This window comes from Delphinus delphis, chromosome 8 (assembly GCF_949987515.2).
Source record: "Delphinus delphis chromosome 8, mDelDel1.2, whole genome shotgun sequence".
In the NCBI taxonomy this organism is placed as follows: Eukaryota; Metazoa; Chordata; class Mammalia; order Artiodactyla; family Delphinidae; genus Delphinus; species Delphinus delphis.
In genome coordinates this window covers 54,875,446-54,898,578 of record NC_082690.1, presented here as the reverse complement: position 1 = coordinate 54,898,578, position 23,133 = coordinate 54,875,446, and the positions used below count along the sequence as shown (strand labels likewise).

At 45.2% G+C, this 23,133-nt stretch overlaps 1 protein-coding gene across 1 annotated transcript in view; it reads right to left on the bottom strand.

Moving 5' to 3' along the window:
• GAB2 (GRB2 associated binding protein 2) overlaps positions 1 to 23,133 on the bottom strand; it is a 170,508-nt gene that overhangs the window by 1,114 nt on the left and 146,261 nt on the right. The window contains exons 4-9 of the mRNA XM_060017249.1: positions 6,626 to 7,218; positions 5,730 to 5,824; positions 4,427 to 4,691; positions 2,861 to 2,951; positions 2,473 to 2,575; positions 772 to 897 (exon numbers count right to left, since the gene is read on the bottom strand). Of these exons, the coding sequence (XP_059873232.1) occupies positions 772 to 897; positions 2,473 to 2,575; positions 2,861 to 2,951; positions 4,427 to 4,691; positions 5,730 to 5,824; positions 6,626 to 7,218 (1,273 nt within the window). The remainder of the gene's footprint in view (positions 1 to 771; positions 898 to 2,472; positions 2,576 to 2,860; positions 2,952 to 4,426; positions 4,692 to 5,729; positions 5,825 to 6,625; positions 7,219 to 23,133) is intronic.

The following is a 23,133-nucleotide window of genomic DNA, read 5'->3' as shown; positions in this document are numbered from 1 at the left end:
CAGGCGCGCGGGGAGAGGAGGTGGGGCTCTACACAGCTGCCTCTCTGGCCTGCCTTTTCCTTCTGAAAGTGGCCTGTAAGGCCTGGACTCCAAACCGCACCGTCCCTCCTGGTTGATGCGGCAGCCCCTGCCTGCCGTCCCGATGTCCCAGCTCCTGGGGGGACCCAGGCCCCTCCTTGGCCTGATGGATGGCTCCGGGCTTTCACCTGCACCTCCACCCACCTCCCTGTGGCCGCTTGTCCAGGGGAAGGGCTGTGCCGGGTGCCAAGAAGCACCGGCCACAGGGCTCTGTACGTGGCTCGCTGTGAGCGCGCAGAGCCATCCTGTGCGGGACGCTGCGCCAGGGCTGCTGTCTGGACTGGGCAGCTAAGTGTGCTTCCTGAGGGGGGCCTTTCCCGGGCCCGGAAGCCCTTCTGCAGGCTGCACCTGGACAGCGAGTTCTCAAAGAAGAACTCAGGACCAGGACACAGGATCCCCGAGTCTCGGCTCTGTCGTGGGTTCACACGTGCCCTCGAGCCGCTCGTGTCTCCGTGTGCATTCGTTCGCCCATCCGCACGACGGGGGGGTGGGCTGACGGATGCGGTCCTATGGGCTCAGGGTACCTGTGTGCTGAGAGTGAGGGCGCGTGAGCCCCCAGAGACCCAGGCTACAGCACGGCCCAGTCACAGAAGCAGAGTGCCACCGGCCTGCGCTGAAGGCAGCTGGCCTCCGGGACTCCTCCCCCAGGGCCGCCAAAGCCCGGACTGTCACCCACCCACCCGCCCCAGGCACCTTGCGGTGGGGGCTTGGGGAGCTCGGCTGGAAGTCCAGGGCCAGATAATCCACGCTGCCAGTGCTCTTCTTAGGGGCCGGACTGTTGGTGCCACTGGGAATGGGAGATGCAGACACTGGGTTTTGCTATCACAAAGGAGGGAAAGACCATTAGTTAGTTTAGGAAACAGATTAACCCACCACCGGGCAAAAAACACCTCTGGGAGTAAGAGCAACTAACTAGCTCGATGAGTGCCGACTCTGTGCCCTGCACTGTGCCGGGGACTTCTCACGTTCTTGTCTAAACCCTCACAACAGTCCTGTGACGTAGGTATTATTACTGTTCTTATTTTTTAAAACGAAGATAAAACTCTGGTTCGGACAAGTAAAGCAACTTGCCCACGGCTGCACAGCTGGTGAGCAGGGAGGACTACCCCGCTGTGCCACGCTGCCTCCCTTCCAGGGCATCAGGCCGCGTCTCACCTGTGATCTCCCGGACAGACCAGCCCCCGCTTGCTGGCCCCAAGAAGGGAGCACATGTCCTTTACGCACTGGACCCTGGAAAGGTTTCTGTTGCACCAGATCTGCTTCTCTTGGGCTCCCACCCAGGGCCCGGAGCGGGGCTGTCACACCGCAGCGGCCTGTCCCTCCAGCCCCAGCTCCTCAGGGGTCTCAGCAGAGGGGCCTCATCCCCAGGCGGCACAAAGCCCCAGTCCCTCAGCGGACACGCTCCATGGTCCCGTCTCATCCAGGCATCAAGACCAACTTGTCTGGCACTTTCCTGAAGACACCTTCTAATGAGAAATGCAATAAACAGTCCTAAGCTTTGTTTTGTTTTCGGCTGCTTTACTGGTTGGTGGATTTGTTCTATTTATGCAGCAACTGCCAGGTGCTGGGCAGCCACTCCCTTTGCACTGGGAATCTCAGGGGGCAGAACCCTGTGTTTATTCCCTCTGTGAGGGCCTTCACCACACCGAGTCATGCACACGTGTGCCTCCCCACCGCTGAGTGGGGTAACACACACTCAACAGACATACTCCCATACCTCCTCATGGTCATGGGAACAACGGGATAAGGAAATGAAGAGATCGCTTAGTTTTGAAAGATTTTAACAGGATAGAACAAGGAAGTTAATTCTGAAGGCTGCTCTACTTCTTCTCTACAGGCCCCTGATGACTATTCTGAAACAGCAGCTAACCACTTGGCCTGCTAACTCTTCTGGGGCTCCCTCCTGCCCCAGCACAAGTGCAGACTTCCCAAGACAGCATTCGGGGTCCTTCATGATCTGACTCCAGTCCAACCTCCCCGCCTGCCCACTCCACCTTCGCCCAGAGTTAATGACCATCATTCTCCGTGTTCCTGTCTGCACGGCCACTCCACCTCAGCGCCTCCCCTTTCCCTAGTCCGGTGTGATCGCCCATCCTGTGGGTGCGTCCCTGCAGCACCGCCTCTCCAGGGACACCGACCATGCCACCTGTGTTACAGTCGTGAGAGAGGCAGGCCTTCTCTGCCCCTTAAGAGAGCAGCCTCCTTGAGGGCAGGGACTGCGCCTTCCTTGCCTCTGACGATGACCCCACAGTGCTCGACACGTATGTGCTCAAGACGGATTTGCAGCAGCAAACTAAATCACTAATAATGTGGGTGGCCTGAGGCCGGGGTGAATTAGTGAGCTGGGAAGTGGAGGAGTGAGAGGTGGGTTCCAGGGGACCCCAGAGGACTCACCATAGGGACGTAGTTCTCTTCGCTGTCTCCCGAGTCCGTGCTGGTGATGCTCTGTGTGGAGATGGGGCGGCAGTACTGGGCGGATCCCGGGTTGAAGGAGTGGCTGTGGGGAGAAGACAGGGAGTAAACCCTGGGGCACATCCAGCCTCCCGCCGGGCCCTGGCCCTCACACCCCCAGACAGACCTCTGCCCTCCATGATCAGACTAAGATCGGATACAGAGCGGGGACAACTTTTCTCCCTTCACAGAAGAAGAAAACCAAGCCCTGAGCTACCAACAGCCATCAGCAGCAGGACGGAGCCTTCCTGGCACACGGCCTAGTGACCCATTCCATTCACCAACCTGATGGCCCTGTTCCAAGTTCCCGTGTCCACAAATAGACACTTACATGGCCCTGGACCAAGACTTGGTGATGGGTGACTTGAAGGGGAGCTCATCGATGACAGTATTGTTTCTCAGGTCAAGTGGTGTTGGCTTTGCTGCAGCAGGAACAGAAAGTCGAGTCATCAGCCAATGATGATAATGCCACACATACAGACACTTACACGTGACACACAAGTGCATTTATGAGTCATTCCTATTCATCCCAGTTGTTCAGGGGGAGACTGAAGCTCTCAGCAAGGTTACACAATCTCTGCCCATGCTGACAGGCCCTGAAGCCATGTCTTCAGATGCCAAATTTTATATTCTTCGCACCGTACCTATGGTAATCATACTTTCGGAACCTAAAGTGGGGACACAGGGTGTGACAACAGACTGTTTGCCGTGGATTTGTGACTGCATATGAAGACAAGAGATGATATTTGAAACATCATAGAGAAGGCCACCATGACTGCCCCCTGCCCACCAGGACTGTGGAGCCTTCAGTGGAGGAAGGTGAACGTCACCAAGTCCTGAAGGCTTCAATCCAAATGCTGGGATCTGCATTCTCTGTTGGCCAGCCCGAAGCGGGCTTAGGTCTGTCCAGTGACTCTACTTCTCCCTCTGAATCCCTGCCACTGATCCAGGCCTGCAGAATGAGGTCGAGGCAGACCTGACACTTGCACTGCAGCACTTCTTCCTGGTCTAAATGCAGAGGGCACAGAGCTAACTTTACTGAACACCTGCCATGCACTAGAGTCAATGTCCTAGATGCTTTCCTCCTCACCAAACCCGGAAGGCAGGCATGACTATCCCCACTTCACAGATAAGAAAACGGAGGCTCAGAGAATTTACAGGATCTACTCAAAGTCACACACCTAGGAAGTGCTGGCTAAGGATTCCAAACCACATCTACCTGGTTCGAAAGCTCAGTCCTTTCAATTATAGCATAGTGTATCTTTTCATGGACTGCTCTGTCAGTTCTACCTTTCCCAGCCCCAGAGCTAATACAAATACCTCATCCTTGAATTACATCTCATACATGATGAAGCACTTTTAGATGTATTATCTATGTCCTTCAATGTCTCTGGGAGGTACGTTTTACACTTCCCATTTCACAGATGAGAAATAAGGCACAGAGACACAGGATGATTTGTTTATAATCACATGTTAGCAGGTGGCAGGGCTGGCACCTGAATCCATCCTGTCCTTCTGATTCCTGCACTCTTTCTGCTCATCAAGGGTCCTCAAGAGCCAGTCCCTAGGGTGCCAGACCACTGGGATGAATTTGGGGTGTGTGTGTGTGTGTGTGTGTGTGTATGTGAGAGAGAAAGAGAGAGAGAGAGAGAGAGAGAGTGTGTGTGAGTGTGAGTGTGTGTGTGAGAGTGTGTGTGTGTGTGAGAGAGTGTGTGTGTGTGAGAGAGAGAGAGAGTGTGTGTGTGTGTGTGTGTGTGTGTGTGTGTGTTTGGGTTGGTTTAGGCCCCAGAGGCTGCCACTTCCTTGCAAGAAAATTCAGGATCCACCTGATCCCTAAATGAATGCGAACAGTCCCTGAACATTGTCCAGAGATGGAACGAGGAAACAGTGGACTTACCTTTCCGGTCAGGTTTGAGGTTGCGGTTGACAGGGGGTGGCTGGATCTCACTCGCTCGGCTGGAGCCTCGGTGCATAGGAAGGGCTGAGGTGGGGTAGCCAAGCGGGTCAAAGTGATGGGGCCCCGGGCTCATGGGGATGTAGACACTCTGGGAATTGTCACCTGCTCGCTCCAAAGCCAGCAGGGTGGAGGAGCCTGGATTCATAGGCACGTAGTTGTCTTCGGAATTGGTGCTATCCGATCGGCCTACAACTGTTTTCCCTGGCTAGGAGCGAAAAGAAATACTGCTGTTACTAGTGACAGGAAACAAGAAGGGGTGAGAATTTGTACACAAGGCAAGGAAAGCCTGAGTTGGGTGTACTGTGCAGCTATAAGGCGGACCCTGGGAAAAACAACTAAGAAAGCAGAGGAGGAGACAGGAAGAAACGAGGTCTGTGGGTCTCCTCCAGCTTCCATGATCCCTTGGAGCTTACTTATAACTTGTGATAAATCTTTAGTATAAAGTATCCACGAGGCGTTCTGAATGCCTGACCAAGCAGAGCTTTGGTTCAGGACCCTCCCTCTTCCTCAGGTCCGGACTCGTCACTGGCAGGTCAGCACCTGCCACTGGCAGGGCAAGGAGCGTAAGAGAAGCCTTGGCCCTGGCAGGTGAGGTCTGGGGCAGGTGTGCTTCCCCAACCCAGCTTTCAGTGTGACTGCCGGGCTGCAGTCAGAGCTGCCACGGGGCTGTACAATGCAGCTACCCTGGCCACAGCCTTCCTTTAACTCCTGCCTTGTCTTTCCAGACACACAACTAAGCTGCTTTTGCTTCAGTTACCTGATTTCACAGTCTTTCCAGTGGGCCTGAAGCCAGGCCCTAGTCAGCTTAGCTGGGCCCGACACCTCGGAGAACTGTCCTCAGCCCCCTCCTCAGGGCAGGCTGAGGTCCTGCAGGCAAACCATAATTCTGCCACTGAGCCTGACTCTGAGCACCAGCCCTGCCTGGTGAGACCTCACGGCAAGGATGCTGCCTTAGAGCCGCCATCCCGGCGCCTGCGTCCTCTGCATCCTGGACGCTTCCTGCTTACCCACAGTGATGAGCCTTACAGGCTACTGCACCTAAGTACACACATTTCTTCCAGATCAGGATACCTGCCTCTTACTTTCCAAAAACTCAACCCAGGGTTCTGAACTGAGACAAGAAGCCAGGCAGGCTCCTAAGAGGGAGATGCCATCATGCTTTGGGGCTTTGTTTTTAGTTCCATGCCTGTGACCTTTAATCCACCTGAGCTGACTTAAGGACCCCTGGCTAAACCCCACTCACCAGAAAAGCGCTGACTGCATCACTCACGGACTCGGTGGACCGGCCCGCATTGTCTCCACCACGCTGGGGGTAGTCGTAGGACTCGCAGGAAGAAGCTACGACAGAGGAAGGAAGAGCCATGTGCACTCACTGGAGTCAATCCCTGTGTTGACACCTCCCCACACCCTCACCACTGTGGCTCAGAGTCTTACTGATACTCCGAAGATACTGCTCTCGACCCCTAATGATAAGGGATTGCTTCTATCATATCACTCCTCAGCTCACAAGTTCCTCCCAGGCTTCTGGATGTAGCCCCAGTGTTAGCAGACGCCAAATGAAAGGAATTAATATTATTCTACTTTTTCATCAAACAGAGGAGGTTATATGCAGAGTTGGAATACTCTCAGTGGGAAATCAGCAACAGAATTTAATACTTCAGACAGACGTTCAGACTTTAACCAGAGAGTCAAATGTGGCTTAGAAAATATTTTGTAGATTTGATTTTAAAAGTCTGTTGGTCCACATAGGTTTGGCTCCAGTTTGGACTAGGCTTCTAAATTTATTTTTGAAATCTTTGGTTTGATTTATAAATGAATAAAAGACCGTGATTTGGACCTCTAAACCCATAATGTGTTGTACTGTGGTTAACCAAGAATGTTCTGCCTCCTTAGTAGAACAGTAACTTCTCTCAGGCAGGGTCTGCTAAACTCTTGCCATTGTGGCGTCTACTAACAGCCTCCAGTGCTGGAGGACAAACTAGGAAAGGTCTGGGTGGAAGATGCCTAAACCTGTGGGTAGCACAGGTGCCCTGGGTGGGACTTAAGTCTCCTTGGCATGGATGACCGAGAACCAGCACACTACGGAGAACCCCTGTGCTCCCTCCCTTCCCCCCGGCCTCAGCAAGGGCTCACACTGACCTCGGTGAAGTCGGCTGTTGTCCATGGCTGGGAGGGTGTTGCGCCTGGGGATGGTCGCCGCGGCAGAGGCCGATCTGCTGCTGTCACCGGCTGGAGGCCTCTGCTGAGGGCTGCCCCATCGAGGTGTTTCTGCCTGACTTGGCTTGGGGGGCCGGGGTGGGGGGGCTGCGGCCGAGTCCCCAGGAGTGGCGACTGCCATGGTGTTGTGGTTCCTGTCCAGTGTGAACGTCCTAGGGATCTGGTAGGCTGAGAGTGGGGTGGCCGGAACATCCATATTGTCCACCAGGAGGTCCCCAAACTCGCGGCACAGGGTGTTGCTGGGCGTCTTGAAGGTGTACACGTCCTCGTGATCCGTCTCAGAGCCCGTGAGGCTGCCCTTGGTGTGGCCGTGGGAGGCCAGGCTCCGGGGGAGGTCGTAGGTACTGTCTCTGAATTCTGTATTGTGCCTGCTCGGCTTGGGGAGGCTGTAGAAGCCATGGACTTGACCACTGACCCCGTTGACACAGTGTCCGTTGCCCTGGGCGAGTTTCTGCACGGCCGTGTCGCTCCTCATGAAAAACGAGGCCCTGGTGCCCTGAGAGAAGCTGGCGCTCCTAAGAGACAGAAAGAAGGGGGTGCGGGGGTTAGAGGAGGCCAGGGCTGCCCGCCAGCGAGGCAAGCGGGCCTGTTCAAACCCTGTGCAGCTAGGTGGTGTGGAACGCACAGGCTGAGGAGGCTGGCAGGCCTGAGGGTTACCTGGGCAAGGCACGTTCTCTCTCTGAGCTTTAGTAAATGCGTCTGCAAAAATGGTGATTAAAATCATGCTTTGAAGGTTGCTTAGAAATTGGACTCTAGTGTATCTAGTAAGTATATGTTCAGTGTTAGCCTTTATCCCTTCCCCTACTCCCAAATGGCTGTGATTAGCAGAGGTTGGTCTTACCTTCCCAAATATATATCAACAAGCTAGTTATACCACACACTTGTTTATTGTTTTCAGTGCCACAAAATATATGCATTCGTATACAAAGGCTGTGAGATAGCGGAAAGAACCCTTAAGCTGGTATCAGAAAAAAGCAAGTCATTTTATCTGAGTCTCAGTTTTCCCACTGTAAAACAAGTCAGCTAATGTACTGTTCTAAGTTATACAGAACTATTCAAATGTAAGCCATAGATTTATTTTCTATCATATATTATGGTTCATTGAGAGGCATTTAGAGGGGAAAATATCTCTTTCCAGAAGACTAAAATTCTACAGGAAAAATGTTTTCCTGTTTGGGAACTATATTCAGGACAGAAAAGGTTTTGATTATTACTTTTTAAAAATTCATGTTTTGGGGAAATAAGATTTAAAAAGTAAAACGATCTGGCGGTGGGTGGGGGGGCGGCGAAGGGATTTGTGCAGGTTCCATTTCCACCACTGATATGCTCTGTGGGCTTCACCAAGTCTCCTTCCCCAAGGCAGGACCTGGTGTGTCTCAATAGCTCTTAAGGGTCCATCTGGTTCTGAAACTCCACAACCCTTTGGGTGTATTAGCCGGGTTTCCAAACTGGATTCTGTGTTCTGCGTAGGCGCCTTAGGAAATTAGAAGGTGATGTTCTGAGCAAGTAGAGATTCAGGTCTGCTTTTCTCTCTCTTACAGTAGGATTCTTCATAGGATTCCATTTGGGGGAAATAAAGGAATCACTATTCTAGTACTGTCACTTAGTGGTGATTCTCAGCTTTTTGGAGGCTATATGCCTCTTTAAGAATCTGATTAAAAGCTCTCGGCACTTCTCACCAGAATAAGGCAAGCCTCACATACGTACAAATTTGCACGCTATCTCTAAGGGGGGTGGGCAGCTCTTAACCCACCGAGGCCGGTCCATGGAACTTCCGTCTTATACAAGCTCTCTCAGCTCATGGGGAGCTTGTTATTTGTGGATGTGGCCACCAGATGGCGATAGAAACTAAGGCCCATCAGCTTAGAAAGAGGAAGGGAAACAGGTGTCTCAGCAGCCAAGCTCTCTCTTGTGTAAACTTGCATCCTTGATGGCTACGACTTCCATTTCAGTCCCCAGACCTTCCGCAGCCCTCCTCTCTGGTCCTCCGTATTCTCTCTCCTTCCTATTTCATTCCACACGCATAACCAAGGTGACAGGCATGGCCTAGATCACGGAACATCTAGCCTTTAGATAACCAAGTGCCTGAAGCAGAGGACCAGGGAGCCAATGGTAGACATAAGGTGTTCACGTTGTTCACATCTGTCCGTTTGTCTGTGGTGCCTTTCATTTTGTCTTTTGGAATTTCCAGTGCTGGTGGATGCCCTATCTGGATTTGTTCATTTAAAAAACATTTATGGATGTCCTACCTTCCACCTGGGCCGGGCACAATGGGTACAGAGAAGCCTCCTGCCCTGGGGGAGGGGGCACAGTGGTAGAGGAGTTGACATACATGCAAATCTTTTTTTTTTTAAATAAATTTATTTATTTTTGGCTGCATCGGGTCTTTGTTGCTGCGCGCGGGCTTTTCTCTAGTTGTGGCGAGTGGGGGCTACTCTTTGTTGCGGTGCGTGGGCTTCTCATTGCAGTGGGCTTCTCTTGTTGCGGAGCACGGGCTCTAGGCACGCAGTCGGTAGTTGTGGCTCGCGGGCTCTAGAGCGTGGGCTCTAGAGCGCAGGCTCAGTAGTTGTGGCGCACGGGCTTAGTTGCTCCGCGGCATGTGGGATCTTCCCGGACCAGGGATCGAACCCATGTCCCCTGCATTGGCAGGCGGATCCTTAACCATTGCGCCACCAGGGAAGTCCCTTTGCGTGCAAATCTTATAATCAAGCCAGTGAGTAAGAGGCTGTTGACAGATTTATACCAACCCTCCCTGGTGGTGGTGGTACAGAATGTCAGGGGAGGCCTCTCCAAAGATGTCACCTCTAACTGACTCTGGCAACTGGCCTGTCATAAGGCAAGAGAAGGGAAAAGGTGTTCCAGTTAGAGGGATACAGAAGTAGAACACAATCTGGCAAGTTCAAGGAAACGCAAGCTGCTCAGGCTGGAGCAAGTGCCTTGGGAGGCGGGGCTGAGAGATGGCCGTGGAGGGGCCAGGCCTGGGCTGATGAGAATGGGAGTCTTTGAAAGATTTTAAGGTGGTGCAGGGGTGGGGAGAGCATTGCAGGTATACTGCAGTCACCTTAAACATATGCAAGAGTGAACTCCTCATCTTCCTCCTGACTCTCCAGTCTGGGAAAGGCACCAGCCACTCAAGCCGAAATCTGGAGTTACCTTATGATTTCTCACTCAATAATCACATCAGGTCCTACTGCATCCACCCCAGTTCAGGTCCTCCTGATTTTCTTCTGCAATAACGAAAGGGGTAATAACTCGTCTCCCATCAGCCTAGGACCTCTCTGATCCTCTTTATCCCGCTCACATTGACTTTCTTAACTTCCCACCTTAACCATTTTCAAAACTGCCTCAATGTCTTTAGGACCGAGTCATATTCCAACGCCAACTCACCTCTCCAATCTCTCCTCCCCAGTTCCCCTTCCCGCTCTAGGGTCTACTCAGTCAACTGCCCAGGTGTTCCCGCATGCCCCAGGCAGTCAGGCCTCCGCGCCTTGTTGTGTGGTTTGCTCTGTCTGGAAGGCCTCTTACTCCAGGCTGGCGAGCTCATACTCGGCTCAAGTGGCACATCTTCTGAAGCTGTTTCTTACATCCTCTACCTCCCAGCACAAGCCATCACTTGCTCGACTCTGTTCCTGGAGCAGGCAGCCATTGTTATCTGTGTTACGCACCATTGTTACTTATCTCCTCCATCAGACTGTGATTTCCTTGAGGAAAGAAGAAACTGTGTCTTATTCATTTCTCTCATCTGCACCGGGATCAGTGCTTGTCACATAGTAAACAGTGAATAAATGTTTGTTGAATAAACAAGCAAATGAATGTATAAAGAAAGAAAGAAAGAAAGAAAAGCGTTGGTGCTGCTGTGCCCTTTCCTGAGCTTGGCCTGAACCCTCTGGAGCAGAAGAGTGAAACCCCTCCTCTTCAGAACACATGAGCTCATGTCCCACTGTCGCTGTCGTGGCATCTCCTCTCCAGTCACAGAACTACTCGCTCATCCCTCAACACACTCCCTGAGCTCCAGCCCTGGGCTTGCATAATTTACCTTTCTCTGGAATGTTTCCCGGATGCGCCAAAATCTTACACAAAGCGCCAGAGAAGCCTTTTTGCTCCACGATGGTGTTTTAGGTCCTCTAAGTCTCCTTGTCACTTTACTCACCACTCCTCCTTTGCTCCCACAGCACTCTGCTTCCATCACAACACTCACCTTGTGTGAAATTTATTTGGGTCTGGGTCTTTCCACTCCTACCTGACCCTGTGCTTCTAGAAGGCAGGGCACCATACCCTGTCCCCTGGCATAGTTCCTGGCATGTGGTAGATGATACCGATGCACGCTGAGGGGGACTGACCATTACTTCAAGGATCAGGTGAAAGGAGTTGAACAAGGGAAACAAACTTGCCCAAAGGTATACGCTTGGACGGTAGCAGAACTGCTTCCAGCACCCAGGTCCCTGGACTCCCTGCCCAAAACCCACACCGCTACAGTGCGCTCCCTTTGGACAAGAATCAAGAGGGGGACTTCTGAGCACTTAGAAGTCCTGCGGCCTTTACTGCTTTCATGTAGGCCTTTACTGAGGCCTGTGCCACCATGATGTGCTGAGTTGCTTTTCTGGGACAGATACCTGGAAGCAGCGGATTTGGAGAAAGGTTTCTCTTCCAGGGCTCTGGGCTGACAGAGGCCTCATAAAATGAGCCCAGTACTGTGCCAGGCACATCACATGTGACGTAGCTTTTAATCCTCCTGACAGTTCCGAGAGACAGGTATCACCCTCACACATCCGGTGAGGAGAAACGATACATGGCAGACATGGTGCCAGAAGATACTCGAACACAAGTGTATAGGGGAGCTCCCTGGGGGCAGAGAGAAGTTTGGGAGAAAATGCTCCCCCAAGCCCAGCAGCTTTTCCTTTCCATTCCTGGCTCCCAGCTGCTCCCAGAGCCCCAGGTGGATGGGGCTATCACACCACCACTTGTACATGCTTTGGTTTTAATATCAACCCAAACCTCTCTCTTGGCTGTTAGGAATGCTTTCCTAGTTTTTCCCAGCCACTTTATTTTGCACTTGTTCTTTTGTACATTTTCTCATGTTATGGTAACATGCTACACCACAATTTCACTCCTTCCACTCTACAAGATGCCAAGTACCTTATAACAATAAAGGGCCAATTTAATTTTTTTCCTGCTATTTTTTTAAATTGGAGTATAATTGGATGCTTGTAAGTAGATTAGCCACCATTTAGAGTTCTGTACCTGTCACTGGCAATCCTAAGAGGTCATCTGGACCATCCTTCTGTATCTGACTCATTCCAAATGCATCCTTCCTGTGAGGGAAGAAAACTCAGAAAATTCTGTCCCACAATCTCTAAGAGGTGAGGTGATCTTTGTATCTCAAACTCTTCTGGCTGCAATACTGAGCCTGCCTTCTCTCTGTGGTTACAGAGAGAAGCTGTATTTGTGAAATGAAATGAAGGTAAGAGCTGTATATTCTGCCTTTGGTCAGTCAAAGCCGCTGGGAGAATGAGCCTTAGAAATGATTAATCACAGGTAAGTTCTCCATGGACATTTCTGATTTTACTTTTGACCCCCTATCTTTCTGTAGAATAGTGCTTGCTGCAGGGTCAGGGATGCGTTCATTCTGGAATTTCGTTACTTGAAATTTCACTTTCCTCAACCCTCACCAGAATTATGGCTTTCCAGGGCATGTGACCCACCACACACCACAACACATCACATGTTACAGGTTTAACAGCCTCCTTGAAATAAGAAGGCAGAGATTGGCTAGAATCTAGCTAGAGGGCCAAAATAAATCTAGTGAAACGACTTTGTTTTCAAAAACAAAAAAGATTCTGCTTGTCTTGACAGTGTCATTCAAAACTCCTTCCATTGGCAATAGTTACGATTCTGAATTATTAGTTAATTTAGCTCAGTGGAAGAGCTGGAGTTTGAGGACTGAAGTCATTTTAACCAGAATACATACTATCTGGTACTTGAAGAAATGTTAGTGGCTAGTAGTATAGTAAGAGTAATAATAAAAAAGTCTTGGTTTTATCTCTAAGATGTTTCATTTGTTGTAACTCTATCAGGATCCCTCATGAATGTAGAAGGGGAGAGACAGAAGGCTGGTATTATTGGCCTCAGTAAATACTATTTCACTACAATCATCAGGCATATTTATGTCTATGCTAGGCAGAGATGAAGGAGCTGGTTCTCTCTCAAAGTCCCTACTCAAAAGTAACCCTCTAAGATTATTTTGGAGATCAAATGAGGTAACTAACATAAAAGAGCGCTGTGAACTGTAAAGCATTACTCCTCTTTCCAGAGTACCTAGTGTGTAATGTGAATGTCAGAAGCAGTGCATGGATAAAGCCCATCCACATACTTTGCCAGCACTTGGCGTTGCTAGTCTTTTTTGTTTTCGCCATTCCAGGGGAGACGAAGCAAAACCTTACTGAGGTTTTAATTTGCATTTCCATGATGTTTCAGCATCTTTTCGTGAGCTTATTGGTCATTCTTACATCTATTTTTTTTTTGTGAAGTGTCTGTTCAAATCTTTTGCCCATTTAAAACACAAATTGGTTGCGTGTCTTCTTACTGACTTGTAATAGCTCTTTATAGATTCTACAAATAACTCCTTTGTCAGATATGTGTTTTGAATATTTTCTCACATTTGGTGACTTGCCGTTCGGTTTTCTTAATGGGATCTTTTGAAGAGCAAGTTTTAACTTTGATAACAACTACTTTATCATTTTTTTCTTGTATGATTCCTGCTTTTTAAATCCTATATAAAAATCTTTGTTTACCCCAAGATCACAGAGATATTTTCTTCTATAAGTTTCACAGTGTTAGACTTTACATTTAGGTCTCTGATACTTTTGAGTTAACTTTTTTTTTTATAAATTTATTTATTTTATTTATTCATTTTTGGCTGCGTTGGGTCTTCGTTGCTGCATGCGGGCTTCTCGTTGCGGTGGCTTCTCCTGCTGCGGTGCACGGCCTCTAGGTGCGCGGGCTCAGTAGTTGTGGCGCACGGGCTCAGTCGCTCCGTGGCATGTGGGATCCTCCTGGACCAGGGATCGAGCCCGTGTCCCCTGCATTGGCAGGTGGATTCTCAACCACTGCGCCACCAGGGAAGCCCTTGAGTTAACTTTTGAGTAGTGTGATATGAAGTAAAGGTTTTTAAAAAAATTCCTATATGTTTTGTTTATGGTTCCCTTTGCTGTGCAAAAGCTTTTGAGTTTAAGTAGGTCCCATTTGTTTTTTATTTTTATTTCCATTACTCTGGGAGATGGATAGAAAAAGACACTGCATGCACCCCAATGTTCATTGCAGCACTGTTTACAACAGCCAAGACATTGAAGTAACCTAAATGTCCATGACAGATGAATGGATAAAGAAGATGTGGTGTATATACACAATGGAATATTACTCAGCCATTAAAAAGAATGAAATAATGCCATTTGCAGTAACATGGATGGACCTAAAGATTGTCATACTGAGTGAAGTAACTCAGACAGAGAAAGAAAAGTATCATATGATATTGCTTATATGTGTAATCTAAAAAAAAAATGATACAAATGAACTTATTTATGAAACAGAAACAGACTCACAGGCTTAGAGAATGAATTTATGGTCACTGGTGGGGAAGGGTTCGGGGAAAGACAGACTGGGAGTTTGTGTGACATGTACACACTCTATATTTAAAATAACCAACCAGGACCTACTGTATAACACGGGGAAACTCTGATCAATATTCTGTAATAACCTAAAATGGGAAAATAACTTGAAAAAGAATAAATACATGTATATGTATAATGGAATCACTTTGCTGTACACCTGAAACTAACACATTATACTCCAATATAAAATAAAAATTTAAAAAATTCTTATATGGATATCCACTTGTTGAAAAGACTTTCATTTCCCTATTGGCACCTTTGTCAAAATCATACATATATTTTTTCATTCTACCTCCTAGATTCACTAATCTGTTCTAGTGATTTGTATGTTTACCCTTTCATCAATACAACACTGTCTTGTCTAACCGTAGTTTGACAGAAAGTCTTGAAATCAGGTAGTATAAGCCCTCTTTTTTTTTTTAGATCTCTTTGGCTATTCACATTTTTTTAAACATCTTTATTGGAGTATAATTGCTTTCCAGTGGTGTATTAGTTTCTGCTTTATAACAAAGTGAATCAGTTATACATATACATATGTTCCCCTATCTCCTCCCTCTTGCGTCTCCCTCCCACCCTCCCTATCCCCCCCACAGGTGGTCACAAAGCACCCAGCTGATCTCCCTGTGCTATGTGGCGGCTTCTCACTAGCTATCTATTTTACATTTGGTAGCGTATATATGTCCATGCCACTCTCTCTGGCTATTCACATTTTAGCATATTTTGCATTTTCACGCAAATTTGAGAATTGACTTATCAATTTCTATGAAAAAGCTAGTTGGGATTTCTATTTGGATTGCATTGAATCTACAGAGTAATTTGGGAAGAATTCCCATTTTAATAATATTGGGTCTTCCAATTCATAACTGTAGTATATTATGACTCTCCATATTTAGGTCTTTAATCTCCCTCAGCAATGTTAGACAGTGATTTCAGTGAAGAGATCTTGCGTGTCTTTTGTTAAATTTATTACTAACTAGTTCATTTTGGGGGCATCACTATATAGAGAATTTTTTAAAGTTCATTTTCCCAATTTTTCAAGGCTACTATGTAAAAATTAAGTTTTGTATAATAATCTTTTATCCTGTGACCTTGCTAAATTCCCTTATTAATTCTAGTATTTTCTATATTCTTCAGGATTTTTTATATAAACAATCATGTTACCTGCAAATAGAGACAGTGTTACATCTTCCTTTCTGATATTTGTGCCTTTTATATTTTTCTTGTTCCCTTATTGAACTGGCTAGGATTTCTAGTACACTAGTGAACAGAAGTGGTGAGAGCAGGTATTCTCTCCTTGTCTCCAATATTAGGGGAATATGTTTACTATTTCTCCATTAGGTATGATATAAGCTGTAGGTTATCCTTTGAAGTCTGTTATTAGTTTGAGAAAGTTCTCCTCTATTCACAGTTTGCTAAGAAATATTTTTTGTGAAGAGGTATTAAGTTTTGTCAAATACTTTCTTAGCATCTATTGAGGTGATGATTATATGATTTTTCTCCTTTATTTATCTTAATGTGATGAATTATATCGGTTGGTTTTTGAATGTCAAACCAACCTTGTATTCCTGGGATGAACATTACTTTGTCACGGTGTCTTATCCCTAATGATGTATACAAACATATATATTCCCTAATATATATTATCCCTAAAATACATACACACATTTTAAATATATATATATATAGTTGTTGTTGTTGGATTTGTTTTCTAATACTTTTTTTTTTTTTTTTTTACGTGGGCCTCTCACTGTTGTGGCCTTCTCCCGTTGTGGAGCACAGGCTCTGGACGTGCAGGCTCAGCGGCCATAGCTCACGGGCCCAGCCGCTCCGCGGCATGTGGGATCTTCCCGGACCAGGGCATGAACCCGTGTCCCCTGCATCGGCAGGCAGACTCTCAACAACTGCGCCACCAGGGAAGCCCTCTAATACTTTTTTGTAGAAAAAAAGAAATTCTGTATCTATCATCACAGGGAATAATGCTTTGTAATTCTCTTTCTCATAATCTTTGTCTGGTTTTGGTAGTAGAGTTATGTTGGTTATATAAAAATGAGTTGCAAAAGGATTCCTTCCTCTTATGTTTCCTAAAAAGAATTTGGGTAATATTTGTACTATTTTGTTTGAATATTTGACAGAATTAACCAGTAAACCACCTAGCTCTCTAGGTATTTACCCAAGAGATATGAAACAAATGTCCATACAAGATTTGTTAGTGACTGTTTATGTACAAATGCATCTTAATTTGTAATAGCCGAAACTGGAAACGACTCAACTGCCCATCAACATGTGACTGGATAAGTAAGTTGTGATATAAAGATACATTGAATTACTCCTCAGCAATAAACAGGAAAAACTAATGATGCATGCAACAACATGAATGAATGCCAAAAGCATTATGCTGATTGAAAGAAGTCAGAGAAAATAGTGATACTCTATGATTCCATTCAAGTTAATTCCAAAAAATGAAAACTAATGTAGTGACAGAAAGACTGTCAGTGGTTTCTGAGGAATATGGTAGAAGGAAGGACACGTCACAAAGGGGCATGAGGACATTTTATATATATGGCATTGACTGTACTTCTGTTACCCTTCAAAAATTATTTTTAAAAAAGGGGGGGGGAATCCTAGAATTGAAAAATGAATTAAAAAAACTATCCAGGGCTTCCCTGGTGGAGCAGTGGTTGAGAGTCCGCCTGCTGATGCAGGGGACGTGGGTTCGTGCCCTGGTCTGGGAAGATCCCACATGCCGCGGAGCGGCTGGGCCCATGAGCTATGGCCGCTGAGCCTGCGCGTCCTGAGCCTATGATCCACAACGGGAGAGGCCACAACAGTGAGAGGCCCGCGTACCGCAAAAAACAAAACAAAACAAAACTATATAAACTGAGCACAGAAAGGAAAAAGGATAGGAAAAAAAAAAGAATAGTATCGGTGACATGTAGGTAAGTTTCAAGTGGTCTAGCATATGAGTAACTGAAGTTTCATATGAGCCTCAAAGGAAAGGAGAGACAAAATGGGGCAGAAGCAACACAGGTAGAAATTTTGCTGGACTGAATCAAAAATATCAACACACAGAATCAGACAGGCAAGTGAACCCCAAACATAGTAAATATAAAGAAAAACACACATTAGGAATATCACATTCAAACTGCTGAAAAAAGATAAAGAAAAAAACTTAAATCAGTCAGAGGCCCAAATAGCCAAAACAATCTTAAAAAAGAAGAACAAAGTTAAAGGTCTCACACTTCCTGATTTCAAAACTTATTACAAACCTCCAGTAACTAAAGCAGTGTGGTACTGGCATAAAGATGGACATATAGACAAAGGGAACAGAATACAGAGTCCAGAAATAAACCCTCAATGATTTTCAATAAAGATGCTAAGACCTTGGGAAAGAGCTTTTCCACAGCAAAGTACAGTCTTTTCAACAAACAGTTTTGGGAAAATTAGATATACACATGCAGAAAAATGAAGTTGGATCTTTACCTTATACTGTTTGCAAAATTTAATGCAAAATGGATCAAAGACCTAAATGTAAGAGCTAAAACAATAAAACTCTTAGAAGACAACAGGGGAAAATCTTCTTGAAATTGGATTTGGCCATGATTTCTTATGTATGAAATAAAAAACACAGGTGACCCCACATGCCACGGAGCGGCTGGGAGCGTGAGCCATGGCCACTGAGCCTGTGTGTCTGGAGCCTGTGCTCCGCAATGGGAGAGGCCACAACAGTGAGAGGCCCACGTACTGCAAAAAAAACCCCAAAAAACCACAGGTGACCAAAGTAAAAAGAGATAAATTGGATTACATCAAAATTAAAACCATTTCTGTGCATCAAAGGACACAATCAACAGAGTGAAAAGGCAGTCTTTAGAATGGGGGAAATATCTGCAAATCATGTATCTCATAAGGGGTTAATGTCCACAACATACAAAGAACTTTTACAACTCAACAATAACAAAAGACTCTGATAATAAATGGGCAAAGGACCTGAGTAGACATTTCTCCAAAAATGATATACCAATTGGCAACAAATACCTGAAAAGATGCTGACTATCACTGATCATTAGGGAAATGCAAATGAAAACTACAATGAGATGCTACCTCACACCCATTTAGGATGGCTACTATCAAGAGACCAGAAAATAACAAGTGTTGGCAAGAAGGTGGAGAAACTAGAACCCTTGTGCACTGTTGTAAATTGGTGTAACCACTATGGAAAACAGTATGGCAATTCCTCAAAAAGCGACAATAGAATTACTGTATGATCCAGCAATTCTACTTCTGGGTATATACCTCAAATAACTGAAAGCAGAGTCCTGAAGAGTATTTATAAACCCATGTTCACAGCAGCGTTATTCACAATAGCCAAAAGGTGGAAGTAACCCAAGGGTCTAACAATGGATGAACAGATAAACAAAATGTGGAATATACATGTAATGAAATATTTATTCAGCCTTAAAAGGGAAGAAAATCCTGACACATGCCACAATGCAGATGAACCTTGAGGACTGCATAAAAAGACAACTACTGTATGATTCCACTTAAATGAGTTACCTAGAGAAGTCAAATTCATACAGATAAGTAGAATGGAGGTTATCAGGGGCTAGGGGGAAGGTGAAATGGGGAGTTGTTTAAGAGTGGAGAGTTTAAATTTTGAGAGTTGAAAAGAGTTCTAGAGATTGGTTGCATAACAATGTGAAAGTACTTAATATTACTGAACTGTACACTTAAAAATGGTTAAGATGGTACATTTTATATTATGTGTATTTTACCACAATTTTTTTTAAAAAGAAGAGGAAAAAAAAAATCATTCAGAGGAAGAAAGATACATTACATACAGGAGAATAAGAATAAAAAGAACAGCTGACCTGTCATCGGAAACAACGAAGGTCAGAAGACCATAGAATGGCATCCTTTAGAATGCCGAAATAAAACCATCATTCCAGAATTTTATACCCAGCAAAAATATCTCTGAAAAATAAAGGTGAAATAAAGGTATTTCCACCTAAATGAAAGCTGGGAAAATCTGTTACCAGGGACTCACATGGCCAAAAATGGTAAAGGAAGCTCTTCCCTTACCAGAAGAGCTCTTCCTTTACCAGAAATAAAAACAGACAAAAACCCCACTAGATAATGTTTAATATTTGCTTTCAGCACTCATACGTATTTTAAACTTAGGAGGGAAAAAATAGTATTTTATAATTATGCAGATATTTACTATTTCTGCTGCTCTTTCTTTGTTCCTGATCTTAGTTTCCTTCTGGTACTTCTTTGCTTTAGCCTTATTATTTAAGTCAGATCTCTTGGAAATTCTCTTATTTAACTTTCATCTGAGAGTGTCTTAATTTTGTTTTCATTCCTGAAGGAATACTTTTGCAGAATATAGACTTCTGGGTTGATAAGAGTTTCTTTTTCTTTCCATTAATTTCAAGTGTGTTTTCCTTTATCATATGGAATACTGTTATAAAATGGGCTTTTAAACCTGTGTGTAGTAGTTTCAACATTAGTTATATTGGGGTTGGCATCTGTGCTCTCCCTTGAGAATTAGTTGGCTGGCTCTCTGTAGGCTGAGAAATTTTGGATTATATTCTGAATGTTGTGATACTATGTTGTGTAGACTCTGGGTTCCTTTATCATCCTCTGCAGAATGTTGATTTTGTTTTTGCAGGCAATCAATATGGTCAGGTTCAACCTGTAACTTCTGTTTCTCCTCTGTGTGTGGTAGTGAAAATCTCAGTTTAGTTCACAAAGCTCTGGTTATGCTGATTTGAGTCTGTCCCACACATGGGTAGCTCAAGATGAGCCTGAGACTTGTGTGGGTTTATACCCAGAATCAGGAATTGCCTTCACTAGCTCTCTCCACACTGGGATACTCCACTCCTTTCCAGTCCCCAAAGGGCTCCTTTTCTGGTTCCTCTAACTAGAAAGATGAGGTTTCTATTAGCGTTTCAGCAGTCTGCCCCACTGTGCTGCTTTGTGATGGAGCCCACTCTCAGGACAAATCCACCAGAGACAGAAGATTTACCTGTGTACTCACATCTCCAAGTTTTGCTCCCCTCCATAATCTGCTTCCTTTCTCTTTCTTTACAGAGTCTTTGGGTAATTATATTTTGTCCAGAGTTTTTATCTGTAATTAGTGGGAGGGACAGAAGCCTGTGGTGGCTTCTGCCACCATAGCGGAACTGGAACTCCTAAGTTTTTTTCCAAAGTTTCTATCTCTTTCCTACATTTCACCATCTCTTTACTCATTATCCACCCCCTCTTCCCACCATAGATTAAAGCAAGTAACACAACTATTTTAAAGTCTTTGTATGCTAGCTCCAAAAACTGGGTTGATTTTAACTTGTTTCTATGACCTGAGCTCTCTAGGACTATAGGTCAACTTTTACAGTTTCTTCAGATGTCCAGCAATTTCTCATTGTATACTGACATTTGGGATGATATGTTATAGAAATTTCCTTCATAGCAAAAGCCATGTAAATTGAATCTCGCTAAATGTGGGTCCCCTTTTTTTTTTTTTTGGTCCCTTGTTTTAAGAGTCAAATCAGTCCTGCTTTTTGATTGCTCTTCAGTGCCTTTGAACAGGATTTTAAAATGTTTTGTCCAGAGTTTATAATTGTTACAGTATGTTTAGTATCATGCCTGCTACTCCACCATTACCAAGAACTACATAATCCTTCTAGACTGAAGAAAACTTCCTTCCCGCCCTCCTTTCCTGCTTGGAATTCTACAAACACTGTTTGAACTTACTATTTTTTAAAATCTCCCTGAGATCCTGCTCATCACCCTCTCGCTCCCACACCCACACAAGTAAAAACAAAGACACAGAGAAAAGCACAACTTGATCAAGGCCCTACAATTAAGCTGCTTCCCCAGATGTAGATAAATTCTGTCTCATCTATTATGGTACCTCCATAGCACAGATTTGTTCAAATATTTATTATGCACCTACTATGTGCCCTGAGTCCTGTCCCAAAGAACAGTAACATATTAATATAAAAATCCGTAATACGAGGTAGAAAGTTCCAAATGCTGTGAGAAAGATCATCAAAGACTGCTATGGGAATTCAGAGAAAAATGAATTCCAGCTAGGAAGATTTAAAAGAGGTTTTACAGAGGAGGTGAGGGTACAGAGAGTGGGCCCAGCTGCTAATTCAAGCAGAGACATTTATATATGTGTTCACTGTTGCTTTAGCAGTACCATGGGACTGGAGGTGGTGGCAAGTTGTTAATACTATATAAAGCCTTCCACTTAAAGTATGCTCTGCAGTCTGCACTGACATCATCTGCAGTTTTGCAGAAAGGCAGGATCTCAGGACCCACCCCAGGCCCAGTGAATCAGAATCAGCATTTCAGCAAGACCCTCAGGTATTTCATAGGCACATTAATGTTTGAGAGGCACTAATATAAAGTGGTCTGTCTTTCACTAGAATTATGACTGTAAGACCTCGCATTCTCTACTACCAGGCAATCCTACATGTAGTAGAAGGGGAGGCGGCACAGGAGAGCATCTGGCAGTATGTCCTGAGCACCTCCTACCTCCTGGCTACCTTAGGTATAGTTTGCCATTTTACGCTCGTTAAGTAAGCCTTTGAATTAATTATTCCCACTCTGCAGGTAAGGAAATTGAAGGTCAAAAAGGCTCAATATGTGGTCCAAGGTCACAAAGAGGTGGCCAAACCTGCATTTGAACCCATAACTGACTGACTGCAAAATACTTTTCACTCTGTAAAATACTTTTCATTCTACTATACTGTCTCTGGTCTGTGCTTCAGGAGAATCAGGTACTAACTAGTTCAGTGATCTTGGTTAATTCATTCTACCTTTTTAGAACTCAGCCCTTCATGTGTATGTTGATGGAAGTCGACTGAACTAGTGAAAGTTCACAAATGAATCAACGCTGCTTCAGGAAAATGGGTTTTTCAGGCAGACTTAAAATTGAGTGTTGGGAGGTTCTGTTGCATGAAAATGACTCAGAAAACCATAACCAGAACAGCACAGTGTAGAGAAAAGAATACAGGACCAGAAAGGAGAAACCTGGGTTCTAGTCCTCTCTCTGTCATTTATTAGTTGTGAGTCTCAGTTTCTTCATCCATGAAATGGAGATAAATGATCTATCCTGGCGATCTCTCAGTGTGTTTAACTGGTTTAAGTGAGATTATGCACGAAAATACTCTGTGACATGATTTATTAATACAGCCAGTTCTCTAATTGCCTTAATTTTCGTAACACAAATTAGATATTTCTAAATTAATTCATCAAGGAACATGATTTACAATCTGCTGGCCATGGTAGAATTGGGAACCAGCTCTGGCAAAAGCCCACCAGCTCTGCACTTTTGTTTACCCTAACAATGGGAATAAAAGGTAATAAAAATATGTACAGGCTCTGTACCTGTTAGAGTTGATGGTGTTAGAAAAACAAAAACTTATTCCAGAGCAGGGAGTCCTTGCTCTAGAACTTTCTGTGATGATGAAAATGTTTTATATCTATATTACCCAGGATGGTATCCACTAGACATGTGTGGCTACTGAGTACTTGAGATATGGCTAGTATAACTGAGGAACTTAATTTTAAATTTTATTTAATTTTCACTGATTCAGAGTTAAATAGCCACATGTGGAGAGTGGCTGCCACATGGAACTGTAGCTCTAGAGCAAACGTGAGATAAGGATTTGTTCCACAATGTTAAGGTTTTATAGTTACACTCTTAGGGCCGACAAGTGCACTGACTTTGTTTTTTTCAATTCTGAAACTCTAGTTCCT